A 24,868-nucleotide genomic window follows, 5' to 3' on the forward strand; every position below is an offset into this window, starting at 1 on the left:
TGGTGGAGGATTTTAAGGAGACAACAGATGTGACATGGAAAAAGGGAAGAAAAAGTTGGAAGGAAACGGAGTTTGGAAGGCCAGTTTTGGGACCTCCACACATTTTGTGTTTTGAAGCTGTGAAAAGAGGGGAGAAAAAAAAAGCACCTGGGACACCTGGAGTGGGAACCATTGACAAGTGGTCCCACTTGCTTCCTACAATAGCAATAAAAGCAGTCACAAAATCTTTTCCTCCTCTGGTATTTCCTCCTTCCTTAAATCAGTGTACCTGAAAATACATGTCATTGATGTTTGTCTAGCACAAGAATTTGACTTAAAATTTTTGCAGTTAATTATTAACTTTAATAACCAAATTAATAAAATGTTCTTCCCATTTACACATGGTACTGTTGCAACCTGAAAGAAATATAAGCAATAAACGAAGTTGCCTTAAAAATGATACAAGGTCAATCATCTAAAATGTGTAGATCCAAACCACACCCTATTATTTAACACTGTTAGCTGAAGGTTTACACAAATCAAATAATAATCAACTAATAATACACAGAATTTTAATGTTATTCGATATTTTGGAGATTACACAGCATAGTGGGTGATAACATTCGTCAGGTCTCCATCTAGTGGCAATTACAAGCAATGCACAGAAAAAAAGGGTATAAATTTGGAATCCAGATTTTGCCTTTTTTTATTTTTATTATAATTGTTTTTAAGATCTTAATATATATAACAACAGAAATAAGACAATATAAATGTGTATTCTATTAAAATATGAATCAATTGTAAATTAAAATTGGAAACACAGATCATAAACATATTGAAACCCACCCCATCAGCTATAATGTTTTAAACAAACAGAATTATTATATTTCAGAAGGAAATCACAGGTAGCATTTTTATATCTTATTTCACGAAATCTGAACTTTTTTCATCATTCTTTACTTTATTCCTCCTATATACATTCAAGCAGTTCTCTAATCAACTACTCATGTGGCAGCAGCACAATGCATTGAATCGTGCAGGTAAAGGTTAAGAACTTTAGTCAATCTTCACCCATTCAATCAATTCCATTCACATACATTTTCACACCATTCTGTGTAAACCTTAAATACCATTGTGTATGGATTTTTCAAGTGATCAGCCGTTTACAGAATAATCAAGCCAGCCCATGTGGCACCAATAACCCTGGCAACCATAGTTATTATCACTAAGATCACCATATTTTTCATTCTGATGTTTAATATGAATATTAACTGACACCTATGAACTGTATTAGCATGATTTTATGCATTGTGCTTTTGTTACTGTGCATGATTTTCTCATAGTTGTAAGAATGTGTAGAAGTTGTAGAAGTGATAAACACTGATTAGCCATGACATTAAAACTATGTATCTAGTATTGTGTAGGTCCCAAGACATAATCAGACCCATTAAAGCTTTTAATTTGCAAGGTCAAGCCTCTGTGGATCAGACTGCTCCGAGAAATATTTGAAATTTCAAATCAGGCCAAATTAACATCTTGAATTTCAACTTCTTTATGTTTAACATATGGCAGGATCCAAATTTTCTCAGCAGAACATTTTCTCGAGCATCATATGCACTCAATGTCTTGCCTTCTTCTTATAGTGCATGCTGAGAGAGAATTTCTTCCCCAGGTAAATCATAAGCATGGACAGCCAGGTGCATGCTTATGATTTACCTGGGGAAGAAATTCTCTCTCAGCATGCACTATAAGAAGAAGGCAAGACATAGAGGGCATATGATATGATCAATGTAGCAAATGTATTTCATTAAAAAGAAAAGAAAAGAATTGGTAGTAACAGTAGTATTAGAAAGCTATGTCCTATTTTCACACGACACAAACTGTCAACGACTGCAAAGTCTCTCTGCTTTCTAATACTACTTTTACTACCAAGTTTTTTTTTTTATGTTTTTCTTTTTTAATTTTTTTTTTTAATGAAATACATTTGCTACATTGATACTTGTCTTTTCCACGAATTGACATTTCCCCAAACCTGTGTTTTAATCCAAGCTGAACTGTTTTCATTACACAACTGATGTAATAATTAAAGTCATCAGGGCTTAGGGACTTCTAGGAGGGCATCAGGTTGATTTCTGTTTCACTAAAAAATAAAGAAAGGATTTATAACCGTTAGAAGAAACTCTGAAGATATATTAATACAAAAGATATAATTCTGGTGTACAGTGGTAATTGTCCAAATAGCATTTGCCTGTATCCTACAGAATCCAGTTCCCCTCATAAGCAATGTTCTTTCCAAATAATTACATTTACAGACTTACAGGTCAATATAGCATGTAATTTTATAAGTTAAGACAAGTACCTTGATGTCACTGAAGAAGGTGTGACTTTCCTGATTTTTTCCTGTTTTCTCTTTATCTATCTTCTGCTTAAGCTCAGTAAAGTACTGAATGGCTGGTGACCTTTCAAACTTGAAACCACTGTTTCTGAAGTATAGAATAGCTGATAGTTGCTTTTTACTAGAAATTGAAAACATTTAGAAGGAACATGTAATTTTAAATTTGCAGTTCGATTTAATGAACATATATAAAGAATGAGAGACTGTGCTTGCCTTATATCTGGGTAATTTTCAACCAATGCTGTTAAGACTTTCTTCATATTTTTCTCATCTTCCTGTTCAATTATTTCACTAATCTTATATCCTAGTGAGTGAAGCCAGTCTAAGGATGATCCCTAAATTAGCAACATGTATACAGTTTTACATTTTAATACATAATAATGGATATATACAGAACAGTTTTATTCTGAGCCATATCTTCTATCTTACCATGTCACAGAACAGCTTCTTAAGCTCAGTCCACTGCTCATTGATTTTAGCAGCAGCCATTTCATTCTTCTTGCCTTTACAGGAATATTTATTCTTCAGTAGTTCAGATATGTACTTTTTCACTACGTAGTAATGCACATCATTGGCAAAAGACTGCAGGATAAGACAGTATTAACATGTAATGTAATTCTTTTTTGAATAAATTTACAGAGAGCCCAAATGATCATACTTACTTGTGCAGGTATTTTTCTCATCAACTTCTTGTATCCAGAGAAAGTCTCTATTCTGTTAACTAGTTCATTAAAATCATTGTCTGTGTTAAGCCAATTTCTGGTCATTAGATCAAACAGGTAGGGCTGAAACGATGAAAAAAAGTGTCTGCATTAACACTGCTTACACATTAGCTGGCTGAATTTTAATCATGTGTAAAGCAACACACACAAATGTCTATTTATTTCCTATATCCTATATAAACAGCCAACCTCAATTTCAACCATAAATTGCTTCAGGAGAGCTTGTCTTAGACAGTCAGTGAGTCCATCCAGCTCCGATACAAGTTCTTCCACCTGCTCTCTGCACTTGTTTTTATAGCCCTCTATGTTCTCTCTGGAAACATACAATACAGAACATGCATCATACAATTATGGCCAATGCAAATCTGTCATAATGATCACGTTTGTAAACTGCAAGATTTCAGAAATATTTTTCTGAAAAAAACTACTTGGCTCGTATAATGTCTTGTAATTACTTACCTGCCCAAATATTGTGAACAGAGTCACTAAAACATTACCTTTACTGAAAACTTACTTGAGAGAGCTAAAGCTGTTGATGTAGGCAATGTGATATTCAGCCCATAGGCAGCAGTCCAGTAAGTCTGAGTTCAACAAGGGCTGGCACTGCTTTGAAAACTCCTCTACAAATCTAGACCAGAAATAAAGGAACACTGGAAATGTCATAAATGTATGCAGGTTTTGTATTTTCATTAAATACAACAAATAAAGCAGCAAATATCGTGTTCGCATGTAAGATTTTCTTCACCTTTTGGGAAACTGTCTCAGCGTCTCCATACATTTGCCTATAGCCATCTTTTCCAGATTCTCATCAATATTTGCACAATCATCAGAATATTTCCTAATTAACTAAACGTGAAAGAGACCGTTTTGATGAGAGCAAATTTACATTTGATTAAATATCAGCAAATAAGAGAGTAAAAAAAATTAACATATGTAGAATAAAGTTTATCCATACAAAACTTATAAAGCATACTATCAGTTGTCAGAGAAAGCCATCATGTTGTAGGTTGGGTACGACAGCATGGTTTACATGGTTTGCATACCTCAAAAACAACTGTGTTAACTTCAGAGATAATGAATAGTCCATCTTCTGTTCTTTTAGGTGTTACTTTTTTCTTCCAAACTTCTTCCTGTTCAGCTTTTATGATGTTGCCTAAAAAAGCATGTACAGTTTCCTGAAGACAACACACACACAGGCACACAGACACAGACACAGACACGTGTTTATATGTACAGATGTGTTTATATGTACAGTATATATATATATATATATATATATATATATATATATATATATATATATATATATAGTAAGCATTATAATAATTATAATAATTTTGCTGAGAATGGCTGTTACTTACCTGCAGACAGTTGCAATATGCTTTCTTAATCTGTTCTAGCAAGTCAACAGATAGTGTAAATGACTTTGGCTCTTTCATCTCTGGCTGCAAAGAGGGACTACCAAGAATCATCTCACTGTAAAGTACAAAGTTGGAGTAAATTTTATTGCCAAGCTTGTCTACTAAATAAAAGTGCTTATAATATACATTCCAACTTCTCACCTATGATAGCAATTTAAAACAAAATCCAGCATGGCATTATAATCTTTCAGCTCAGTTATCCTTCCCAGGAGCATTTTTAGGTGTTCACCTACAAACTCATGACAAGATGAAGCATAGGTTCTGAACACTGGAAAACTTGGTGGATACAAATTCAAAATCTCTTCTTTTACCATCCTCAGCAGCTCCACAATGTTTTTACCCAAAAGTTCCAAGTGTTCTTTCATACAAGAAACCTTTTGCTCAGTACTGTTCATCTTTCCGAGGGTCTCTTTCACCCCTTTCTGTATTGCAATCTGCCAGACATCTCTCCATCCCTCCAACCCATCTACATTTCCTTCTCTCTTTTCTTTGTCCTCAATAATGCCAGCCACCAGCACCGTTAGCTCTTTGTCACAGGAAGGCTTGGAACAGGATTGACAGACAATTTCAGTAAGTTTATTTTTCAGGTTGTTGTAGAGCAGATTCAGGTCTGTCTTTTTTTTGTCTAGTTTCACAGAAGAAGCTTCTTTCTGCTCACACTGAACCTCATTCTGCAGTGCAAGTATATTTAGATAGGCCTCTTTCAAGTCTTTCGTTTCAATGAGATTGTTAATCTCCATTACTGTACAAACAGATATGAAAGAAAATAATTAATAATAAGACAATAAAACAAGATTGTTTGACACATTTTCATATATGGACAGATATCAGTCATATCCCACAATAAAGAGAACTTTAATGAGTATTTTCAGTATGAGTAAAAAACAATTAAAACAATAGTTCTATTACATGCCAAACTCATTTCAAAAGATAAATAGAGACAAAACTAAGTATTCTTACCTGATAAAGGTGTTGAAGGCAAAGAATTACAGGTGAAGTCACACTTGTTAGAGGTCTCAGCATCCTCTTTAGAAGTAAACAATTCATAGATAGATGTTTTCTCCAAACGTCTTCTGATATTTGCAAGCTTAAATCCATTTTCTGTTGAAGGTGACTCTAAATACCAAATAAATAAAGACTGACAAACTGAACTTCTACAGTCCTTCATAGGTTCAAACCCTTCAATGGTTCAAGACTTTAATTGTCTTTATTTACTGTATCTTAATTACAAATTACACTTATTTATTATTATATTTAACGATTACATAAATCTCTATAAATTCATTTGTATAAGAACGCATTCTACAACATTCTTTTTGATACTACATTAATTCATATTTTTTTAGTTGTATAAATTAAAAAAGTTAAAAAAAGAAAATCGAGTAAAGTAAATTAAGTTTACTTTGTGTGTCAGGAGAGGTCGGGCTGGTATTAGAAGCCATGTCATCTGTTTCTTCTGCTTCACATCCTCTGGTTTTTTTCAGTGAAAAAACTCGTTTTAGGGACTTCAGAGTCACTGATCCCTGTGAGGGCTTTCCGCTTTGTGCCATTCTGTTAACATATATCATAGATGAGCTTCCATGTCCAATTTCTATTTGGATCTATTTTCTATTGTATCTATCTATCTATCTATCTATCTATCTATCTATCTATCTATCTGTCTATCTGTCTGTCTGTCATCATCATTTTCTAATTAGTCAATAAAAGATTAATAAAATCATCAGCAAGGGTGAATAAAAAATTCGACATTTGCACATTTAATTTAGAATTAACATTCTTTTCTTTCTCTTTGAATTGCCAGTTTGCACTCTTTTATATGTTTCATCATCTGCAATATTGGTTTTATGTATTTAAGTTCACATTTATTATTGAATTGCATTCTGCTTTTTTTTCTGTAACAATTACAATTTTACAACAGTATATGAAAGCTATACACAAGCAATATTCCGTGATCAAAAAAAAGAAAAGCTTATCTATCTTTTTCATCTTTAAAAAGAAGAAGAAAAAAAAAAAAAACACACTACATTCCTGCATACAACCTTTGTCAACAGTTGTAATTGAGTTTCGGTGAAACACTGGCAGTTTAGTACAACCGCAAACACCACGTTTTTAATAGGTTTAAAACGGTTTACCTTTTTTCTTTTTTTTTCTTTTTTCTTTTTGTCGTTTTTTGTTGTCGTTTTCAAGACGCAGGCCTACCTGTGAGGCACGTCGTATAAAAGACGGTAGATTACTATAATTGATTTTCTTTATGTATGTCACCTCATGTGATTTTTAGTCCAACCAAACGTTAATGCAACTGTTTTGTTAAAAAAAAAAAACAACAACAACAACGAACGATTTAATAACAATTACAGCAAAAAAAAAAACACCTGGTAGATCTCACCTGTGCTGCTTCTTGTGCAAGCGTGCTTTCACTTTCAGTCTCTTTAACCACGTCGTACACTGCAGTGTGAAACGTCACATTACATTTTAGGTTGTACTTTAATTCATCGATTTTAGTTCAAAATGACCCTGTGGTTATTTATGTACAACATACTGTCACAGAGACTATAAACTTGAATACAATATATGTCAATATTTCATATTCGTGTTCAGTAACTATCTCCAGTATCTTTAAGCATTATCTTTAAGATTCTTTTATCAGATCAAATATGATATCAGGCAACTTTTCAGAATATCATACTTGAATGTTAGTGCTTCACCGTTTGAGTGGGCTAGTATACATGGCCATATCCATTTACTGTAGTTTTCTTCCATTTTAACCAGTCTATTTTAGTCTGTGGTTTATTTAAATATTAGAATTTCACTACATTTTGCAAGCTGTAAGCCTCTTCTTCAAAAAATCATTAACAGCAACCCTGTCGTTATTCAGTAACATGAGCAAAAGGCGTTTTAGACACGTTTTCCCTCAGTGGAGGTGATATAAGCTAAAGGCATAGCCTTTTATTTTTTACGTTTTATTTGTTAGATATGTGCACAAGTGTGCACAAGCTCAAATCTGATTACGTGCGAAAATAGGAAGTGAATTCAGCCTGCTTATATTTCTGTGTTAATGTAACACAACGTCAGGCATTGGCCGTGCTCGGATCCTCCACTGTTTCTATACATTTACAGGATTAACCAGGTATTTTTCTTCTTCTGGTAAAACACGTGGTTGTAATAGTAGTGTGTCGCTTTAATGCTAAATGTAACCATATCGACGGCCAGGTGTTTTCCGATGTCATACACAAAGGTAAGTGCAGGTCGGGTGAACGAAGTGGAAACGAAAGGAATTGCACATGGGACTTTCAGGTGTCTGCTTATCTATAACCTACAGCAACTAACCTACAGTGGCTTATGGTAAGTGTCCTCCGATTACCAAATCATATTACATTTTATTAAATCGATATAAAGTACAAGTTTTTGGAGCTACTACTAACCTGTTTGAGTGGTAACAAAGGGTTAATTCCCTGCACCTTCTGTTGCTTACCTGTAATCGTGCTGTGGCCGAAGCTTATCTCAAGGTTAAAGCAGGTTTTCTCTTACCTTCACCTTTCAGACTGACTGTAGACTATTAGACAGAGTTTGTTTGACACTAAACAGGTACTGTAGGATAAGCTGTAGCTCAGTCTGCAAAATGGTACACTTGTTTTTCGAAGAACACAAAGACCATAGACTTCACTATACATTATACTATTAACTGATTATGAGCAGCCTGGATCCTAATGTCAAAGTTACACAGTTTACTAGACTTGAAAGCTGGATTAATAACGTGTGAACAAATATGCGTTTTATTATTTTGGTTTTATTATAATGGTTCTTCTAAATCTTTTTTTTTTTTTTACTGGATATGCATTGTTCAACTGCCAGGATCCTCCTGACTTATTATCTCATTCCATATCTTATCATTGTGCTGCTTTATGTCAATGTCTTGTTGGCTTGTACATGAATTATTTGTTTATAGAAATGGTTTTAATCAGGTCAGGAATGCAGAAAATCCAGAGCCTATCCTTTATACTGGGTGAGACAATTCATACTGGGCAAGACAATTCGTTAAACAGTTCAGGCATTTATTTTTACAAAGTAGCCAGTCCCCCTTTTTTTATGTTTTAGGAGGTGGGAGGAAACAAGAATCCAGAGAAAGCCCACACTGACATAGAGAGAACAAACAAATCTCCACACAGATAGCTCTCGACCTGCCACCAAGCTGCCATTATGTATGATTTACTTTTAGTTAATAGAAAAGCAATGAGGGTGGAAATACTTGAACTATTTGTACTGAACTCAGGTATTATTGAGTAAATATACTTTTTTTTATTTAAGTCATGACCAATTCCATACAGACAGTCTGACCCCTTGTCCTATGCATGAGTTTACGGACATCCATGAATTGCTTGTCTCAGAATGATTAATAAGGAAGAGTGTACTCCACCCCTGCTTCTTACAGAGACTGTAGCATTATTTGGAATTTAATTTATATTTGCAAGATTATAGGCATTATTGCATCAAAACAGAACAGTTGTATAGCTTGCATTTTAGTTTTGACCTTCAGTGTACCTAAGATTGTACTGATATGTGTGTATATATATATATAAGTATTTACTTAGACATATCTTTTTCCCCAATCACTTGTGTTTTTGCTTATTTAATGGTGCAGTATTTCTTTCTGCTATTTTTTCCTAGTGAAATATGTAAAATATGATTAAAAAAAACCCTCAAAAAATCTCATTGCTTTAACCCAAGTTTTAGCTGTTTGCCTCAACATAAATATATCATGTGGATAAGCAAACATTATTATGGTTTTATGATCTCAAAAACTATTTTGTGTTAGATAAGCATCTTTTTAGTCATTTTATAAGATTTGTATGCACATGTTACATTCTCATAAATCATTTAAAACCAAATGAATATTGAGTTTATTTTACTTTAAAGCAGTGGAATTTCAAAGTGTATATTAATTCATTTTGGTATATTAGTTAGGAATTCCCAGTTACTTGAATGCAGTATTATAAGTTTGTGTATTTGCAGTCAGATATGCACCACCTCCCCCACCACCTGGGACAGATTCCATGTTTTCAGTAAGCAAAGTCATGGTGTAAAAAACAGCTTACAGGATTCACATAATCAACACCTCTCAATGTAAGACAGTGGAAATGAGTATTTAGCTTTTTTCAGAAGTATTTTTTTTTTTCTGTCACACTTTAGAGATTACAGGGCTTTGGTTGGAAGGATGGCAGATAATCTAAGCGGTGAAGCAAATGGATTGAGTGAAAGTTCTGGATGTGGTGAGGACTCCAGTAACAAAACACAGATAAAGAAGAGGAATAGTATAATGAATGTTTTACGAAAAAGCATTCGAGTTGGAGAGATTAATAATTTGCCCCTGAGAAACAGTAAGAAAGAGCCAAATAGCAAAATGGAGAAAACACATATTGGAAATGACCTTGGGAATTCCTTTGACTATCAGGATCAGTTTCCAACTTCACTTAGTAAGTATTATATTATAAAAGTTTTAGTGAAAATCTTTTTTATATTTTGTATTATCTCAAAATAAGATCGGTAGTTACACCTTGTCCAGGTATAACAAAAGTTTTTAGTTTAAGTATATCTGAATAAATGAAATTTTTTTTAATGTTTTTTGTTGATTTATTAATAAGATTAAATAACTGATAGTAATCTGATTCTAATATTCAGTTTGAAACTAAATTACATTGTTCACAATAACTTGGCAGATAACAGGTATGGTTGTAATGTAGGTTCTTTTACCACTCTATATTCCTTTTTCATTTGTCCTTTTCTACTTCCCCATTTTATTTAACTTTGCATAGAATCATCGTTGGCCATTTTTAGTCCAGAATTTAGATGATCTGTGATCAGTTATTTTTACTTGTTCTTTTGTTTATGATACAGTAGAAGAAGAGGCTTCAGTGTCATCAGAGGAGAGAATGGCAGAGGTCTGGAAGTTTTACACCCTCCCTGAGATCCCCCCAGAACCTTTATCAGGTATTTGTGTTTATTTCAAATAGTTTTTAACTTTTCTACTTATAGTCGTGGGAAGATGTCATACTCCTATGTACAGTGGCACCACCCCTGCTTAAAATATCTTATATATGTATGATGTTTCCATTCAATATTCATTTGAAGACTGAAATATATATTCAGTTCATAATTGTGACTGTTTTTTTATCTGTTTTATCTGTCTAGTAATGCAGATTAGCAATCTCATTAAAAATAATGTCTTGGATGAGGCCTATGCCAATATACTCTCTTTGCGGCGTGAGGTTCAATGCGAGCATGAGGAACTGGGTGAAAAAGCTTCTCAGAAGGAGCTCTTAAATAAGGAGAAAGACTTGAAGTTCCTCTACAACCACCTAAGAGATAAACTCGCTGAAATTGTCCAGCAATCCTCTGTCCAGCCGTCTTGTAATGATCAGCAACTAGTGCGGGTGGCTGCCATTATCCTAGAAGAGGAAAAGCAAAAAGGAGACACGGAGGAAACTAGGGGATGGAGAGATGTCTGGAGGACAGCAATACAGAGAGGAGTTAAAGAGATAATCAAAGAGATTCATCTCGACAACCATGAACAAAATGCCTCCTGGTTATCAGTGCATTTAGGACAAGTGGGAAAAGTGATTGTTGAGCAGCTGAAGAAAGTAAAATCAGAACTAACCAGATGTTACCCACCAAACTTCAATGTGTTTGAAATATACGTTTCAACCTTTCAAAAAGCTGTGGGAGAACACCTGAAAGGGCTTTTGGAAAAAGTGACAGAAGGAAAAGATTACTACGCCCTGCTGGATTTTATTTTGAAGCGTTACCCAAGGTGAGGAGCTGGTTTGTGATTACAAGAATTACTTCTTGAATATTTGTAGTCACATTATCAATGCTCTGGAAGTATTATTTTCACATTAGTACAAATTGTACATTATTCATTATTATTGATTCATTGTTTGACCATATTGACCAATTGAGTATTTTATAAGCAGCTTGGAAAATGTTTGGGTCATAATGATGTTGCTCAAGAAAAACATTTAGCTTCAGCTTTCTGTTATCTGCAATATGACCCCTCTTGTGAATTTTGGATTCACAAGGCATACAATGTATGGGAAGAAGTGTCATAGTATGTTCATATTCTTCAGTTTTGGATACTATTAATCTGCTTTTTTTCATAGTAATATAACAGTTAAAGTGGGTAAACCTTTTTCAAGTGATGGATTTAATTGTAAATGTCTATGACAAACTTATTATTGCTAGACATGGCAATTATATTGTGACTACACAGTTGCATTTAAGATACCTCAGTACATTCAGACAAATGAATAATCTTAAATAAGGCATTTACTGCACTCGACTATACTGACGATTATTGTCCTATTATATAATTATACTGTATTACTACTATAATAAACAATCAATAAATAGTTTTATAAGAAACATTTTAATGAATATAGTGATGATTTTCTCTAATGGTGTTACATTTACCACAGTGAGAAGATTATAGGAAACAAGTCCTTACAGCCAGAATTGAAGGAGGAGCTGAAGACTCTTAATTTAGACAGTCATTTTCTCGATCAGATCAAGAAAGCATACTGCAATCGCATTCAGGTAAAATACAGATGCAATAAGGTAGTGAAATATAGCTACTGTGATTAGATGACACACTCAGAAATGAAAGATTTCTTAAATGTTACAGGCAGATGTGGAATTATCTCTGGACAACATCATAAAGCTGGAACAGGATGAAATGTGGAAAGACAAAATTGAACCACAGATTGATGAGAACCTTTACCTCTCTCACATTCACATGGATATCTTGATGGTATGCATTGCCGATATTATCGCTTCATTAATATGGTTCAGTTTAAATTTACTGTGAGGTACATTTTCAATGTGCAGGAAAATACATGCAGAAGATGTAATGTATAATTTTACCTCTAGGTGGCAATAATGTTCATATATATCAGGAGTCACCAACCTTTTTGAAACTGAGAGCTACTTCTTGGGTACCGATTATTGTGAAGGGCTAAAAGTTTGATGAACACAGTTTTCAGTTTAATCTGAAATAACATATTTGCTCAATTTACCTTTTATTATATGTTATTATTAATAATTAAGGATATTCATCTATGTGAAGACACTGATCATGTTAATGATTTCTCACAATAATTATCAACAATGATTTAACAAAGTAGGAAACAGCTATTTTTAGCAAAAGGCCCACAGGCTACTCATGTGGTCCTTGCGGGCTACGTGGTGACCCCTGATATATATACAGTACAGACCAAAATTTTATATATATTATATATACAGTACAGACCAAAAGTTTGGACACACCTGCTCATTCAAAGAGTTTTCTTTATTTTCATGACTATGAAAGATGTAGAGTCACACTGAAGGCATCAAAACTATGAATTAACACATGTGGAATTATATACATAACAAAAAAGTGAACTGAAAATATGTCATATTGTAGGTTCTTCAAAGTAGGCATCAAGAGAATGCCAAGAGTGTGCAAAGCAGTAATCTAAGCAAAAGGTGGCTACTTTGAAGAACCTACAATATGACATATTTTCAGTTGTTTCACACTTTTTTGTTATGTATATAATTCCACATGTGTTAATTCATAGTTTTGATGCCTTCAGTGTGAATCTACAATTTTCATAGTCATGAAAATAAAGAAAACTCTTTGAATGAGAAGGTGTGTCCAAACTTTTGGTCTGTACTGTATATTGTTTATTATGTCAACGTATCAATTTGCACGTTTCCTCCCTAGTACATTAAAGGACCAATCCAGGCATCCAGTTTGCTTGATGAGAAACTGGGGGAAGAAGTGATGTGCTGCTGCCTTCATGAGCTACAGGAATTTCCCAAACGGTTTGTAATTCACTATGTGTATATTGTTTTAAGATACAAGGTGTAAATATTCAAGATATTTATCATCGGGGCCCAAACATTCCACTGGCTCAGATTTTCCTAGAATATTTGAACTGTTTAATATATAATTAGTAAATTGTCCAGCCAAATATAGATCAGTGGCAACTATTATGTCCATCTGTAAAAACAATGACTCTGTGTTTTTTCACTTTCATTTTGCATCATCGTTCTGTGTTGTAAGAGTGGAGTTTCTTTTTAATATATATTTCAGATTTCTTAATCAATGAGACAACACTGATTTTTTAAAATGGGATCTGTTATCTGGGTCAATAGATTTTGCATATATTTTAGGCAGGTGTGAAAGAATGCTGTAAATTAAGAATGCTGTAAATTAAGAATATAAGAACCTCCACCATGGTTCATTGTTGCCTGCAGACACTCATTATTGTACCATTCTCCATCCTTTCTGCAAACACATTTTTTTTTTTTTTGCTATAGCAAAATGTTTCATATTTTGACTACCTTAGTCAAAGGTATGGCTTTTGGCCCGAAGGCCTATAACAAGGTTCCTCCCTGGCGGTTTGGCTCTTGTAGGCGAAATGTCCATACTAGCACCTGGTTTTGGAATCATTGTGCTAAAGAATGGAGACCATTTCTGTGGAGACAGGTTTCTGGAACCTTGGTCGTAGAGGGAGGTGGGCTCGCCCCCTGGCATAGGCAAGTTGTCGATGGCAGCCTCAATATCACCCCCTGACATGGTCACGTCATGGGAGGAGGCCTTGACATGACCCTTTATGGATAGTGAGAGGAGGCTCAGAATGGTCTTGGGAGGCCACCTGAATTTAGAAAGGTCTGCCTTGGGCTTGAGCAAAACAGAAACATTAACACAGAAGATAAATGCTGCCATTATGGATTTTGTGGCAACTAGCGTATAGAGCGTGTCTACACACTGCTGCAAATGGCGGAGAAGGGGCGAACCTCTCATAGCTAAATCTGTGTTCCAAATACAAATCAATGTCTGTGTTGAAATGCTAAGTTGAAGTTTCATTTTTTTGGGAGGATTTCAACATACCATGTATTATCATATCATAGCTTTACTTTACTCTTTATCTCTACCTCTCTCTTTCAAAAGATTTGAGTCGGCCTTTGTACAATGGAACAAAACTCTGGATCCCTCTTTATGGGCTGAATATCACATAACTTACATCAACAGTTTTAGAGATTTCAAGTAAGTACTTTATCAAACACTGAATCCCTAACACAAAGTGTGTAGTTAAACTGTGCAGAAGCTAAATACTGTAATCAGTTCATGTCTGGTAAATATTTGAAGTGACGCACAAGTTTTTTTTTTCTTCAAAACTTCCATACTTTCATTTTCCGGCTTTCAGAGAGTTTCTCTGAGGTACTTTTTCCCATTTTCATATTTAAAAAAAAATGATCATTGTACATTGTATTTTTCTGAATTATGGTAAAACCCTCTTTGTCCTGTACAATATCTAACAACCAGATTCTGAATTATGTGGCTATACTTTAACATAAATCACATAAATGGCAACTAAATAAAGATAAAAAAAATATTTTATTCTATTTATAAACAAACCAGTGGCACAACAAAATGCATATTCACACAGATTGCACAAGTGTCAACAAGTGTACAACACATAAGCTGCTATTTAAACCAGACATGAGACAGAGTACAGTGACCAATGTTTTTGTTAACTGTATACTAATAGAGCATTTCAAAGAATTGTATGCATTTCATTTTTATTTGTCAAGTATTTTGTAAAAACAATAAATATATGATGCAGGGACGCAGATTCAGGCAAAACTGCAGTCAATAAATTATTCAAAAGAATGAGTTTCTGAGAGTGTTAAAGCCCTTGCTTGTAACCTGCAAGATTTTAAGTCACATGATTTAATGGAAACGGTGCAATTGACAGAGGAACGTTTTTTATAGCTCACATGCACTGTTGTGTGGGGGAAAGTCCCTAAAGCTCTGAAACAATATGAACTCTGATCAGACGTTTATTTCGTAAAAAAAAAAAACACAACCAGGCTTCATTCTGCAAACTGGTTTGTATTGTTGCTTTAGTGTTTGACAGTAGTTTATGGATTAGTAAAGAGTTTTTACTATTCATGACAAACTAACATAGTCATAATACGAGAAATCCCACCTAATGCATGTGCTTATTCATTTATTTATTCATTCATTCATACATATATTCATACATTCAATCCTTAATTTTTATTATGTTTTTTTACCGATGGATGGCTAACATACTACAGCCTGAGAAAATCCCCAGCCTTGAAAAACACTGCATATTTTGTCTTAGCTCCTCCTCATGGGGGATTCTGGAACGTTTTCCAACTCTTTGTGAGATGTAATCTCTACTGCAGTTCCTGGGTTTTCCCATTCATTGGGACATGTTCGGTCTGGAACATATTCCTTAATTGAAAACTAACTTGGGGCTTTCTTATACACTAAGTTGCCTAACAGCAGCCACAACCCCAGCCCAACTGGGAAATTTTTTAGATCAATGACTTCCCTCCAGTACTCTCCCAGATTACCAAACTTTTCAATTTATGAAAGAGATTAAATCAGTAATCATATGAAAAACCCCATTTTGGCAGGAGCCCATGCTGCAATACAAATGCAGTGATTGCAACAGGGCCACCACTGATCTGAGCTGCTTATTAGTCTCACATTTTTTCCTCATTTGAAGTGACCATCCCCCACTTTTCTGGGAGAAATTGTCCCTGATTTGGAGGTGCTGATTTATTGTTCCCAGTGGAAGTTTATATAGCTGTATGGATATCACACTGATACCCAGTGATACCCAGTGTTTCATTTAATAAAGCAGGTACATTTGTTAAATCATTTAATCATATTTATATATTTTTTTGTGTGTGTCCGTATGTGTGGTTGTATATGTGATCATCTAGAGAGCAAATTGAGAGCTACAGACAGAAGTGGCCAAGTCAGGTGAATCAGCTAGACAAGGAAATAGATGGATTGGTTAATAAACTGAGCCAGGCTCTTATTGATTATTTCAAAACTGACACTAAGGTAAGGCAAATTATTAGTGTGCTTCTCTGTCTTTTCCCATATATTAAAATGTTGTGATAAATTAAGTTGTATTCAATTTTTATTCTGCATAGCCTCTACTGAAGATGATGATGACAGGAAAGTGGCTGAACTCCGATGAAGACTTTCAAGAGCTGCATAAGAAAATTGAAAGCCTGTCAAAAAAATGCAAACACATGAGTCCCCAACATGCAGAGGTATTAATATCTGTGCCATGTTTTTCTCTCTGTATGTGTCTGTCTGTCTCTCTCTCTCTCTCTCTCTCTCTCTCTCTCTCACACACACACACACACACACACACACACACACACAGTCTAATTTAATGACTTGTTGCATAGCACAAAAAGTGCAAACATTTAGATCTAATAGTAAAGAATGTCATCAGGGAGGCATTATTCAATTTTATGTGAGCACCAACAATGTATTGTGTCGGCTCTTGGTATCAATGATGCCAAATTATTATCTAGAAAATATTTGTTAAGATTAATTAATTAAGATTTTAATTAACTGAAACTAAGGTACAGTACACAAACCTGTTCTAGTATGCGCACAAAGAGAGTTCCATAAAGACATTGTTTGCCAAGGTGTGTGTGGAAATATCTTGGCCATTGTATTTCTAGTAGGTCGAATGGTCAAATGGTGGTAAATGAAAGTTACAGACAGTGAATACAGTAGCGAATCTTTTTGAAGATTTTTTTTAAGCGAATGTTTAAAACATGTAGAGACACACAGCCTCTACATTTGTGTACCTTTTCAAACCATGTAGCATGTAAAGCTTTGGATAAAGAGCAAAGAGATCAAAGCTAATCAATAAATCCAGATGGTGTATTTTTTATCTAAATGTCAGTGGGTGCTGTTTACAGTAGTATTACACTTGATATCAACTGCAGAAAAATCAGAAAACAGGTGCAACAGTCAAAAGTCAAATAAACAAATTTGCAAAAGGTTTTGCTTTCAGGTTTCCTTATTTTTATACAAACTCTTACATACAGCATGTATCAAATTGTCAAATTGCAGTAAAAAAGTGTTACAATTGGGAGTATTAGGAAATCCTGTATCTCACAATAGAGTTATAAAAGACATAGAAACATAAATGTTTCAGATATGCGGTGTCAAATCTTACAGTTCCCTATTTTGTTGCTAAAACAGATTTTATCTTAAGTAAAAATTCTGTCAATAAAAGAAAAGCTTTTTTCTCTAATTTTCTGTTTTTGTATGTATGTTTTACTGCAGGAATTTGTGAGTGATGTGCATTACTTTGTGGTGAAGGAGTATATATCTCAGTTGATGAAGAATAACTATTCATGCAAAAACAGGAAGAATGAAAAGGCTGCAGCAAAAATCGGAGAGCAGTGGGGTGAAATCTGCGAGCTCTTCCAGGAAATGGTACAGAAACCACACCTTCTTTATGTTTCTTATTTCTTGTTGGTTTAAAAACGAATACATTATAATCTCTTTTTTTTTTTTGTTTAAGCGACATCTCTACTAATTTGCTTTGGCATTGCAACATTCAGATCCAGAACAATACAAAAACACTTTCAGTATTAAAACCTTACAGTATAAAAATCTTACTCCTGTAATTAATAATGTTTAAATGATAAATGATTATGATTTTGAAATTGAATACCTGAACCTTAAAAAGTTTACAGTATTGATGTATGTAATGTAAATAGCTTTAATCTGTATGAGTAGCTTAAAACCATTTTAAGGTTGTTGTCAAGCTGCAAATAAACATCCTGCTATAGTTTCTATATGTCTTAGGAAGGAGATGTCAAGTTGAGTCGAGTCAAGTTTATTTCTATAGCGCTTTTTACAATGGACATTGTCTCAAAGCATCTTTACAGAATTTAACAGTTAGGGTGAATGATGCGTATTTGTCCCTGATGAGCATGGCGAGGAAAAACTCCCTTAGATGTTATGAGGAAGAAACCTTGAGAGGAACCAGACTCAAAAGGGGAACACATCCTCATTTGGGTGATATGAAGAGTGTAATTATAAATCTTTAAACAATACAGAACACTGATGAGTGAGAACTAACATGAGCACTGGAATGTAAGATTATGAGTAATGTCCTTTCCACAGTCTTCTACAGTCATTTCATAGTATGGAAACAGGAGCTACTGAGATAAAATAGCTAATTATTTGCGATCATCATGGATCCAACACCAGTTTCTCCATGCCACTCAAAGAAGTCCAGTGTCCAAACTCCACATTAATGGAATCCAAATAGCGCTGGTACATCTCTAGATGGTTCGGGATGTTTGTGGGGTCGGCAAATATATATTGCTAAACTAAGAAACATGTTGTCTATATCTGATGCATAGAAGCTCATCCACGCATTCATGACCTCCAGACTGAACTATTGTAATGCATTACTAGGTGGTTGTCCTGCATCATTAATAAACAAGCTACAGTTAGTCCAGAATGCAGCAGCCAGAGTTCTTACAAGGTCGAGAAAAAAATGATCATATAACCCCAATCTTATCATCCCTACACTGGCTACCTGTTAAGTTTTGAATTGACTACAAACTACTGCTACTTACTTACAAAGCCCTAAATGGTTCAACTTCCATGTATCTTTCCAGTCTCCTAACACGTTACAATCCGTCACACTCCCTGAGATCTCAAAACTCGGGACTTCTAGTAGTTCCTAGAATAGCAAAGTCCACTAAAGATGGTAGAGCATTCTCACATTTAGCTCCTAAACTTTGGAATAGTCATCCAATCTTTTAATTCTTTAATACACTCAGTATCGTCTGGTTTCGATGAGCTATATAGCTGGGTATCATCAGCATAACAGTGGAAGCTAATCCCATGCCTTCTAATAATATTTTTTACTGAGAATCATGTATATTGTAAAAAGCAGGGGTCCTAGAACTGAACCTTGTGGCACCCCATAATTTACTTGCATTACCCTGGATAGCTCTCCATTTAAGTCTACAAAATGCTAACGACAATCCATCACGCTTCTTGAGATCTCAAAACTCTGGACTTCTAGTAGTTCCTAGAATAGCAAAGTCCACTAAAGGTGGTAGAGCATGCTCACATTTAGCTCCTAAGGATGCGTTGCTCCAGCCCCAGTCACGTCCCACCTCATAAAGATTATTAACCTCTAAAGAAGTAGATGCCGACCCCACAAACATCCCAAACCATCTAGAGACATACCAGCGCCAATTGGATCCCATTTAATGTGGAGTTTGGACACTGGACCTTCTTGAGTGTTTAAAGGCTCTGGCATGGAGAAGCTGGTGTTGGATCCATGATGATCGCAAATGTTGAGCTATTTCATGAGTTGCTCAGTAGCTCCTAGTTTTATAACCACAAATGACTGTAAAAGACTGTAGAAAGAACATTACTCATAATTGTACATTCCAGTGCTCATGTTAGTTCTCATTCTCCAGTGTTCTGTATTGTTTAAAAATATATAATCACACTCTTGATATCACTCAAATGAGGATGGGTTCCCCTTTTGAGTCTGGTTCATTTCAAGGTTTCTTCCTCATGTCATCTAAGGGAGTTTTTAATTGCCACAGTCATCAGGGATAAATACACATCATTCACCTTAACACCTTAGAACCTAAATTATGTTTATTTAGCGGAAAATAATATCTGAAGTATGAATGTTTATAAAGGTAACCTAGAAATGTATATATATATATATATATATATATATATATATATATATATATATATATATATATATATATATATATATATGTATATATATTCAGATATCTAAAAAAAAGGTCCCTAAGGTAGATCCTTCAGTTAACTGTCATAATTTATTTTAACTACTTATTATAAATAGCCTCCTTTTCCAGGCAACTCTCAAAGATCCTATGCCATGTGCGCAATTTCCCGGACATCTGTTGAGCTTGTTTAACACCTCGCTTCCTTCCTTTCCAAATATCTCTGGCCCTGCTTCGTGTTAGTGGTCATCATTTAAAAAAAAGAAAGTTGATCTAAAGAACTGGATTACTATATTACCTTTTTTCTCCATAGAATTCTGTTCAACACTGGCTCTATCCAGTAGGGTGCCACCTTGAAAAGATCATTGGTGAGATAAAAGAGAGTGAAATAAAAAATCACCTACGGCCAATGGTTGAGGAATATCCAGATTTCAGGTGAGGTCCCTTTTTTAAATTTAGCTGTGGTTACCAGCAATGTGTAAAAGGTCTAAGTCATTAAACAAATCTTGCACTGAAAGAAGAAGAAAAATTATTTAACAACATTAAACATCATTAAACACAAAATGAATATAACAGATAATCTGACTTTCTGTGCCAATAGTAACCCCATTTTACAAGATCATAGGTTACTGGCCAAAGTAGTTGTACATAATTGGCTTTTGATACCTGGATTACATGTTTTAGAGCTTTGCTTTAATCAGGGTTTTTTTTTTTTTTACAGTAATTTTAGTATTTTCTACACCTTTTAAAAAAAAAGTTGTCTAGGCCTTGATGAGTCACACATACTTAGCGTAAATGGTATTGGCTCTTTGTCTCATTTGTTTTCACACATGCAGGAAATTGTGGAGAAAACGATTTAGAATAGAAGGAGATGGAATTTCCAGCCATATTCCCAGAAAAAATAGGATACTACAGTTACTGTACATGTACTGTATAAAAACCAATTCAGTGCACTTAATTTATATATAAATAAACAAAATTAAACATTTATTTTTAATCACTAATCATTTGTTTTACTGATGCGGCAAGTCTCAAATCATGCACCAAAATCTGCCATGATGCACACATCCTGCAGTTACATTTACATTTACATTTGCGGCATTTAGCAGACGCCCCTGTACAGAGCGATGTACAAAAGTGCTTTGAGTCTCTATCAGTGAATAATCTACACTGGTACGCTAGATTACAATTTAAGATACATCAGCCTACAACACTCTGTTGAGAGGTTTTTTCAACAAAGCAAACTTGGAGAGAGGAAGGTCTTCACCCGTCACTTGAAGATAGTCAGGACAGCTAGGGGAAGTTCATTCCACCCCCTCGGTGCCAGATCAGAGAAAAGCCTTAATGATTGATGAGGTCTCTGAGGTAAGAGGGTGCATTTTTGCAAAACTGGTCCATTTTTGTCCTTGTAGGCAAGCATCAGTGTTTTTTATCTGATACGTGCAGCTACCAGAAGCCAGTGGAGGGAGTGCAGCAGTGGGGTGGTGTGGGAGAACTTGGGTAGGTTAAACACAAGTTGCGCAGCCTCGTTTCGGATCATAGCTTTCAGGGGTAGACCTGCCAGCAGACAGTATTAATTTAAGCTACATTTAGAACAGATAAAAATGTGCGATTAAGTTTGTGATTAATCAAAAGTTAACAATGACAATCATGCAATTAATTGTGATTAAATCTTGTTAAATATATAGTATATTTATATTTGTAATAACCATGTAAAAATGTGAAAGTTATGGTAACAAAAAAAAATTTGAAAAAATATGATCTAACCCTGAATTTTTTCCTCATTTGCAGCCACAAGCATTTGTCGGCAGTATTGTATTTTCGTGGAGTAACAAGGGGCAGGCAGAGACAGATCCAGCAGATGCTTTCTAATCTAAAGCAACATGCCAGGAATGCTGGCACTCTACAGCATGCCCTATTTAATGAAATGGAGGTATCAGAGATTACAGATTGCCTGATCAAAATCCCATTCTGTTCTCCCTGGTAGTTGTATTTTCTTAAGTCAGATAGCTAAGTCTAGAGATGCTCAGGATTGGAATTTGCCAAAAAAACATGATATTAGTTGTATATATAATTTTTTAAAGTATATTTTATAAATGCATGTTTAGTGAAATCAGGCAGCTTTTTAAGAAAAATGTGCTTTGGGTTGAGCATACTGCATACAACAGTGGCAGCTACAGAACCTGATTTGTAAGGCTTAGTTTACAACATATTTACACCTACAGTTACTGTAAAAGTCAGGACACACCTTCTCCTTTATTGTTTTATATACGGTATATATACACACATGCACACAAACTTTATATATATATACATACATTTTGTGTGCATGTGTGTATATATATATATATATACACATGCACACAAACTGTATATATATATATATATATATATATATATATATATATATATATATATATATATATATATATATATATATACAGTACAGACCAAAAGATGGACACACCTCATTCAAAGAGTTTTCTTTATTTTCATGACTATGAAAATTGTAGAGTCACACTGAAGGCATCAAAACTATAAATTAACACATGTGGAATTATATACATAACAAAAAGTGTGAAACAACTGAAAATATGTCATATTGTAGGTTCTTCAAAGTAGCCACCTTTTGCTTAGATTACTGCTTTGCACACTCTTGGCATTCTCTTGATGCCTACTTTGAAGAACCTACAATATGACATATTTTCAGTTCACTTTTTTGTTATGTATATAATTCCACATGTGTTAATTCATAGTTTTGATGCCTTTAGTGTGAATCTACAATTTTCATAGTCATGAAAATAAAGAAAACTCTTTGAATAAGCAGGTGTGTCCAAACTTTTGGTCTGTACTGTATATATAATATATATAAACTTTTGGTCTGTACTGTATATATATACACATACAGTTTGTGTGCATGTGCATGTGTGCATGTGTGTATGTGTGTTTGTGTGTGTATATATACTTATATCTATATATATTTTTTGTATATTGTTAATAACAGTATTAATATACATTAAAATGTATTATACATCTTAAAGTATATTAATACTGAAGACATTCAAACTATGAAAGAACACATATACAGAACACAGAATATGTTTTAGATTTTAGATTTTCCAAAGTAGCTATATTTTGCTTTGATGACAGCTTGGCAAACTCATTGCATACTCTTAGTTGATTTACAAGGTTTACCTGCCATAGTTTTCAGTTCACATGTTCACATTTCTTGCCTTTATAGTTGAATTTCGACAAGCAGAAGAGACTTGCTTGGGCCAAAATAAATAAATGGTCATTAAATCAGTGGAAAACTGTCTTTTAGTCTGGTGGCTCCAAATTTCAGATTTTTGGTTCTAAATTTTGTGTCTATGTTATGTCTATGTATGGCAGTTCCTGAAAGTGTGGTTCCCACTGTGAGACATGGAGGAGGAGGTGTGATGGTGTGGGGGTGCTTTGCTGGTGACACTTTTGGTGATTTAGTCAGAATTGAGACCACACTTTACCAGCATGGCTAGCACAGCATTTTGCAGTGATGTTAAATCTCATCTGGTTTTGCACTTGGTGGGACCATAGTTTGTTTTCCAACAAGACAATGGTCACAAACACACCTCTAGGGATATGTAAGCGCTATTTGTTCAAGAAGGAGGGTGATGGAGTGCTGTATCAGATGACCTGACCTCCACAATCACCCAATCTAAATCCAGTTGAGATGGTTTGGGAAGTGTTGGACTGGAGAGTAAAGAAGAAGCAGCCAATAAGCGCTGAACACCACTCAGAACTCCTCAGAATTGTTGGAGAACCATTCCAGATAACTTAATGAGGCTGACTGAAAGAATGCCAAGAGAATGCAAAGCTCTCATAAAAGCAAAATTTGGCTACTTTGAAAATTTGACTATATATAATATTTCTGTTTATTTAATTCCATACACATTATTTCATAGTTTGGGTGTTTTCAGTATTAATATACAATGTTAAAAATATTAAATATGAAGAAAAACTACTGAAGGAAAAGGTGTGTGCAAACCTTTGACTGGTACTATAAATCTTTTTCATGGTTTTGAATTGAGAGAAAACTATTTACTTTGTAAATGCTCACAAACATTTTGTAATCATCCTATATGCATAAAACTTTCACAGCAGCATTCTAAAATCTAAAAAATCAACATGTATGGTAGTGAAATGAACTAATTCATATAAACAGTTCATTAAAAAAGAATTAGCTTAATTAGGACTCAATTTAAACATTTACATTTTAATACATTTGCAAAGGTATTTTCATTTATATAAAATAATATATATTTTCAAATGTGAATTTTAGGACTCCTGTATTTTCTCTTTACTATTTACTAATGATTTTCAATTTGAATTGATCTTTCATTGTCTTTTGGGTATAATATATATATATATATATATATATATATATATATATATATATATATATATATATATATATATATATATATATATATATATATATATATATTTGAAAACACCTAATATCTTATTGTTTTTGAAACACTGACTTCTGACTTTTGTTTATATGCAACAAACTAGATCATTTAAAAGTATGAAGATTTACTTTTGCCAACACATATACAGATGCCGGTACAAAAATGTAATAAACAGTTACATTTTATTTTCACACAAAAAAACCCATCTCATATCATGAATAACAGCTAAGATTTAAAATACTTTGCCATTCCTTTTGTAAAAGTGTTCTT

At 34.1% G+C, this 24,868-nt stretch overlaps 2 protein-coding genes across 6 annotated transcripts; one reads left to right on the forward strand and one right to left on the reverse strand.

Moving 5' to 3' along the window:
* Nucleotides 1-1,699: 1,699 nt before the first annotated feature.
* Nucleotides 1,700-7,995, reverse strand: si:dkey-45k15.1 (exocyst complex component 3-like protein). Its single transcript, XM_046837040.1, has 15 exons — nt 7,940-7,995; nt 6,904-6,962; nt 5,920-6,068; nt 5,478-5,633; nt 4,659-5,259; nt 4,458-4,572; nt 4,140-4,271; nt 3,842-3,942; nt 3,611-3,724; nt 3,286-3,409; nt 3,037-3,159; nt 2,804-2,956; nt 2,588-2,709; nt 2,339-2,495; nt 1,700-2,119 (listed from the first exon to the last, which is right to left on the reverse strand). Exons 3-15 carry the CDS (start codon nt 6,065-6,067, stop codon nt 2,117-2,119), a joined length of 2,049 nt encoding a protein of 682 aa, XP_046692996.1. The 5' UTR covers nt 6,068; nt 6,904-6,962; nt 7,940-7,995; the 3' UTR covers nt 1,700-2,116.
* Nucleotides 7,143-22,460, forward strand: exoc3l4 (exocyst complex component 3-like 4). 5 transcript variants are annotated; one of them, XM_046837027.1, is made up of 14 exons: nt 7,143-7,644; nt 7,728-7,859; nt 9,705-9,988; nt 10,413-10,502; nt 10,704-11,322; nt 11,987-12,104; nt 12,193-12,318; nt 13,273-13,373; nt 14,506-14,601; nt 16,317-16,440; nt 16,533-16,655; nt 17,692-17,844; nt 20,461-20,582; nt 21,939-22,460. In XM_046837027.1, the coding sequence occupies exons 3-14, from the start codon at nt 9,730-9,732 to the stop codon at nt 22,132-22,134; spliced, it is 2,127 nt and encodes a 708-aa protein (XP_046692983.1). In that variant the 5' UTR covers nt 7,143-7,644; nt 7,728-7,859; nt 9,705-9,729; the 3' UTR covers nt 22,135-22,460. The 5 variants fall into 5 exon arrangements, with proteins under 5 accessions (XP_046692983.1, XP_046692973.1, XP_046692969.1 ...); XM_046837013.1 differs by having other exon boundaries at nt 7,157-7,644; nt 10,410-10,502; XM_046837015.1 differs by having other exon boundaries at nt 7,157-7,644; nt 7,753-7,859; nt 10,410-10,502.
* Nucleotides 22,461-24,868: the final 2,408 nt, after the last annotated feature.

Source organism: Silurus meridionalis, chromosome 2 (assembly GCF_014805685.1).
Source record: "Silurus meridionalis isolate SWU-2019-XX chromosome 2, ASM1480568v1, whole genome shotgun sequence".
NCBI classification, from domain to species: Eukaryota; Metazoa; Chordata; class Actinopteri; order Siluriformes; family Siluridae; genus Silurus; species Silurus meridionalis.

What these genes read in the sequence shown, in the direction of transcription:
- si:dkey-45k15.1 (XM_046837040.1), bottom strand. Translation starts at nt 6,067, where the DNA reads ATGGCACAAAGCGGAAAGCCCTCACAGGGATCAGTGACTCTGAAGTCC. An exon ending in AACAGCTTTAGCTCTCTCAA is followed by an intron (nt 3,410 to 3,610) that starts GTAAGTTTTCAG and finishes GTATGTTTCCAG; the next exon opens with AGAGAACATAGAGGGCTATA. An exon ending in AGAAGCTGTTCTGTGACATG is followed by an intron (nt 2,710 to 2,803) that starts GTAAGATAGAAG and finishes TTGCTAATTTAG; the next exon opens with GGATCATCCTTAGACTGGCT.
- exoc3l4 (XM_046837017.1), top strand. Translation starts at nt 9,730, where the DNA reads ATGGCAGATAATCTAAGCGGTGAAGCAAATGGATTGAGTGAAAGTTCT. An exon ending in TCAGTTTCCAACTTCACTTA is followed by an intron (nt 9,989 to 10,409) that starts GTAAGTATTATA and finishes TTTATGATACAG; the next exon opens with TAGAAGAAGAGGCTTCAGTG. An exon ending in GCGAGCTCTTCCAGGAAATG is followed by an intron (nt 17,845 to 20,460) that starts GTACAGAAACCA and finishes TTTTCTCCATAG; the next exon opens with AATTCTGTTCAACACTGGCT.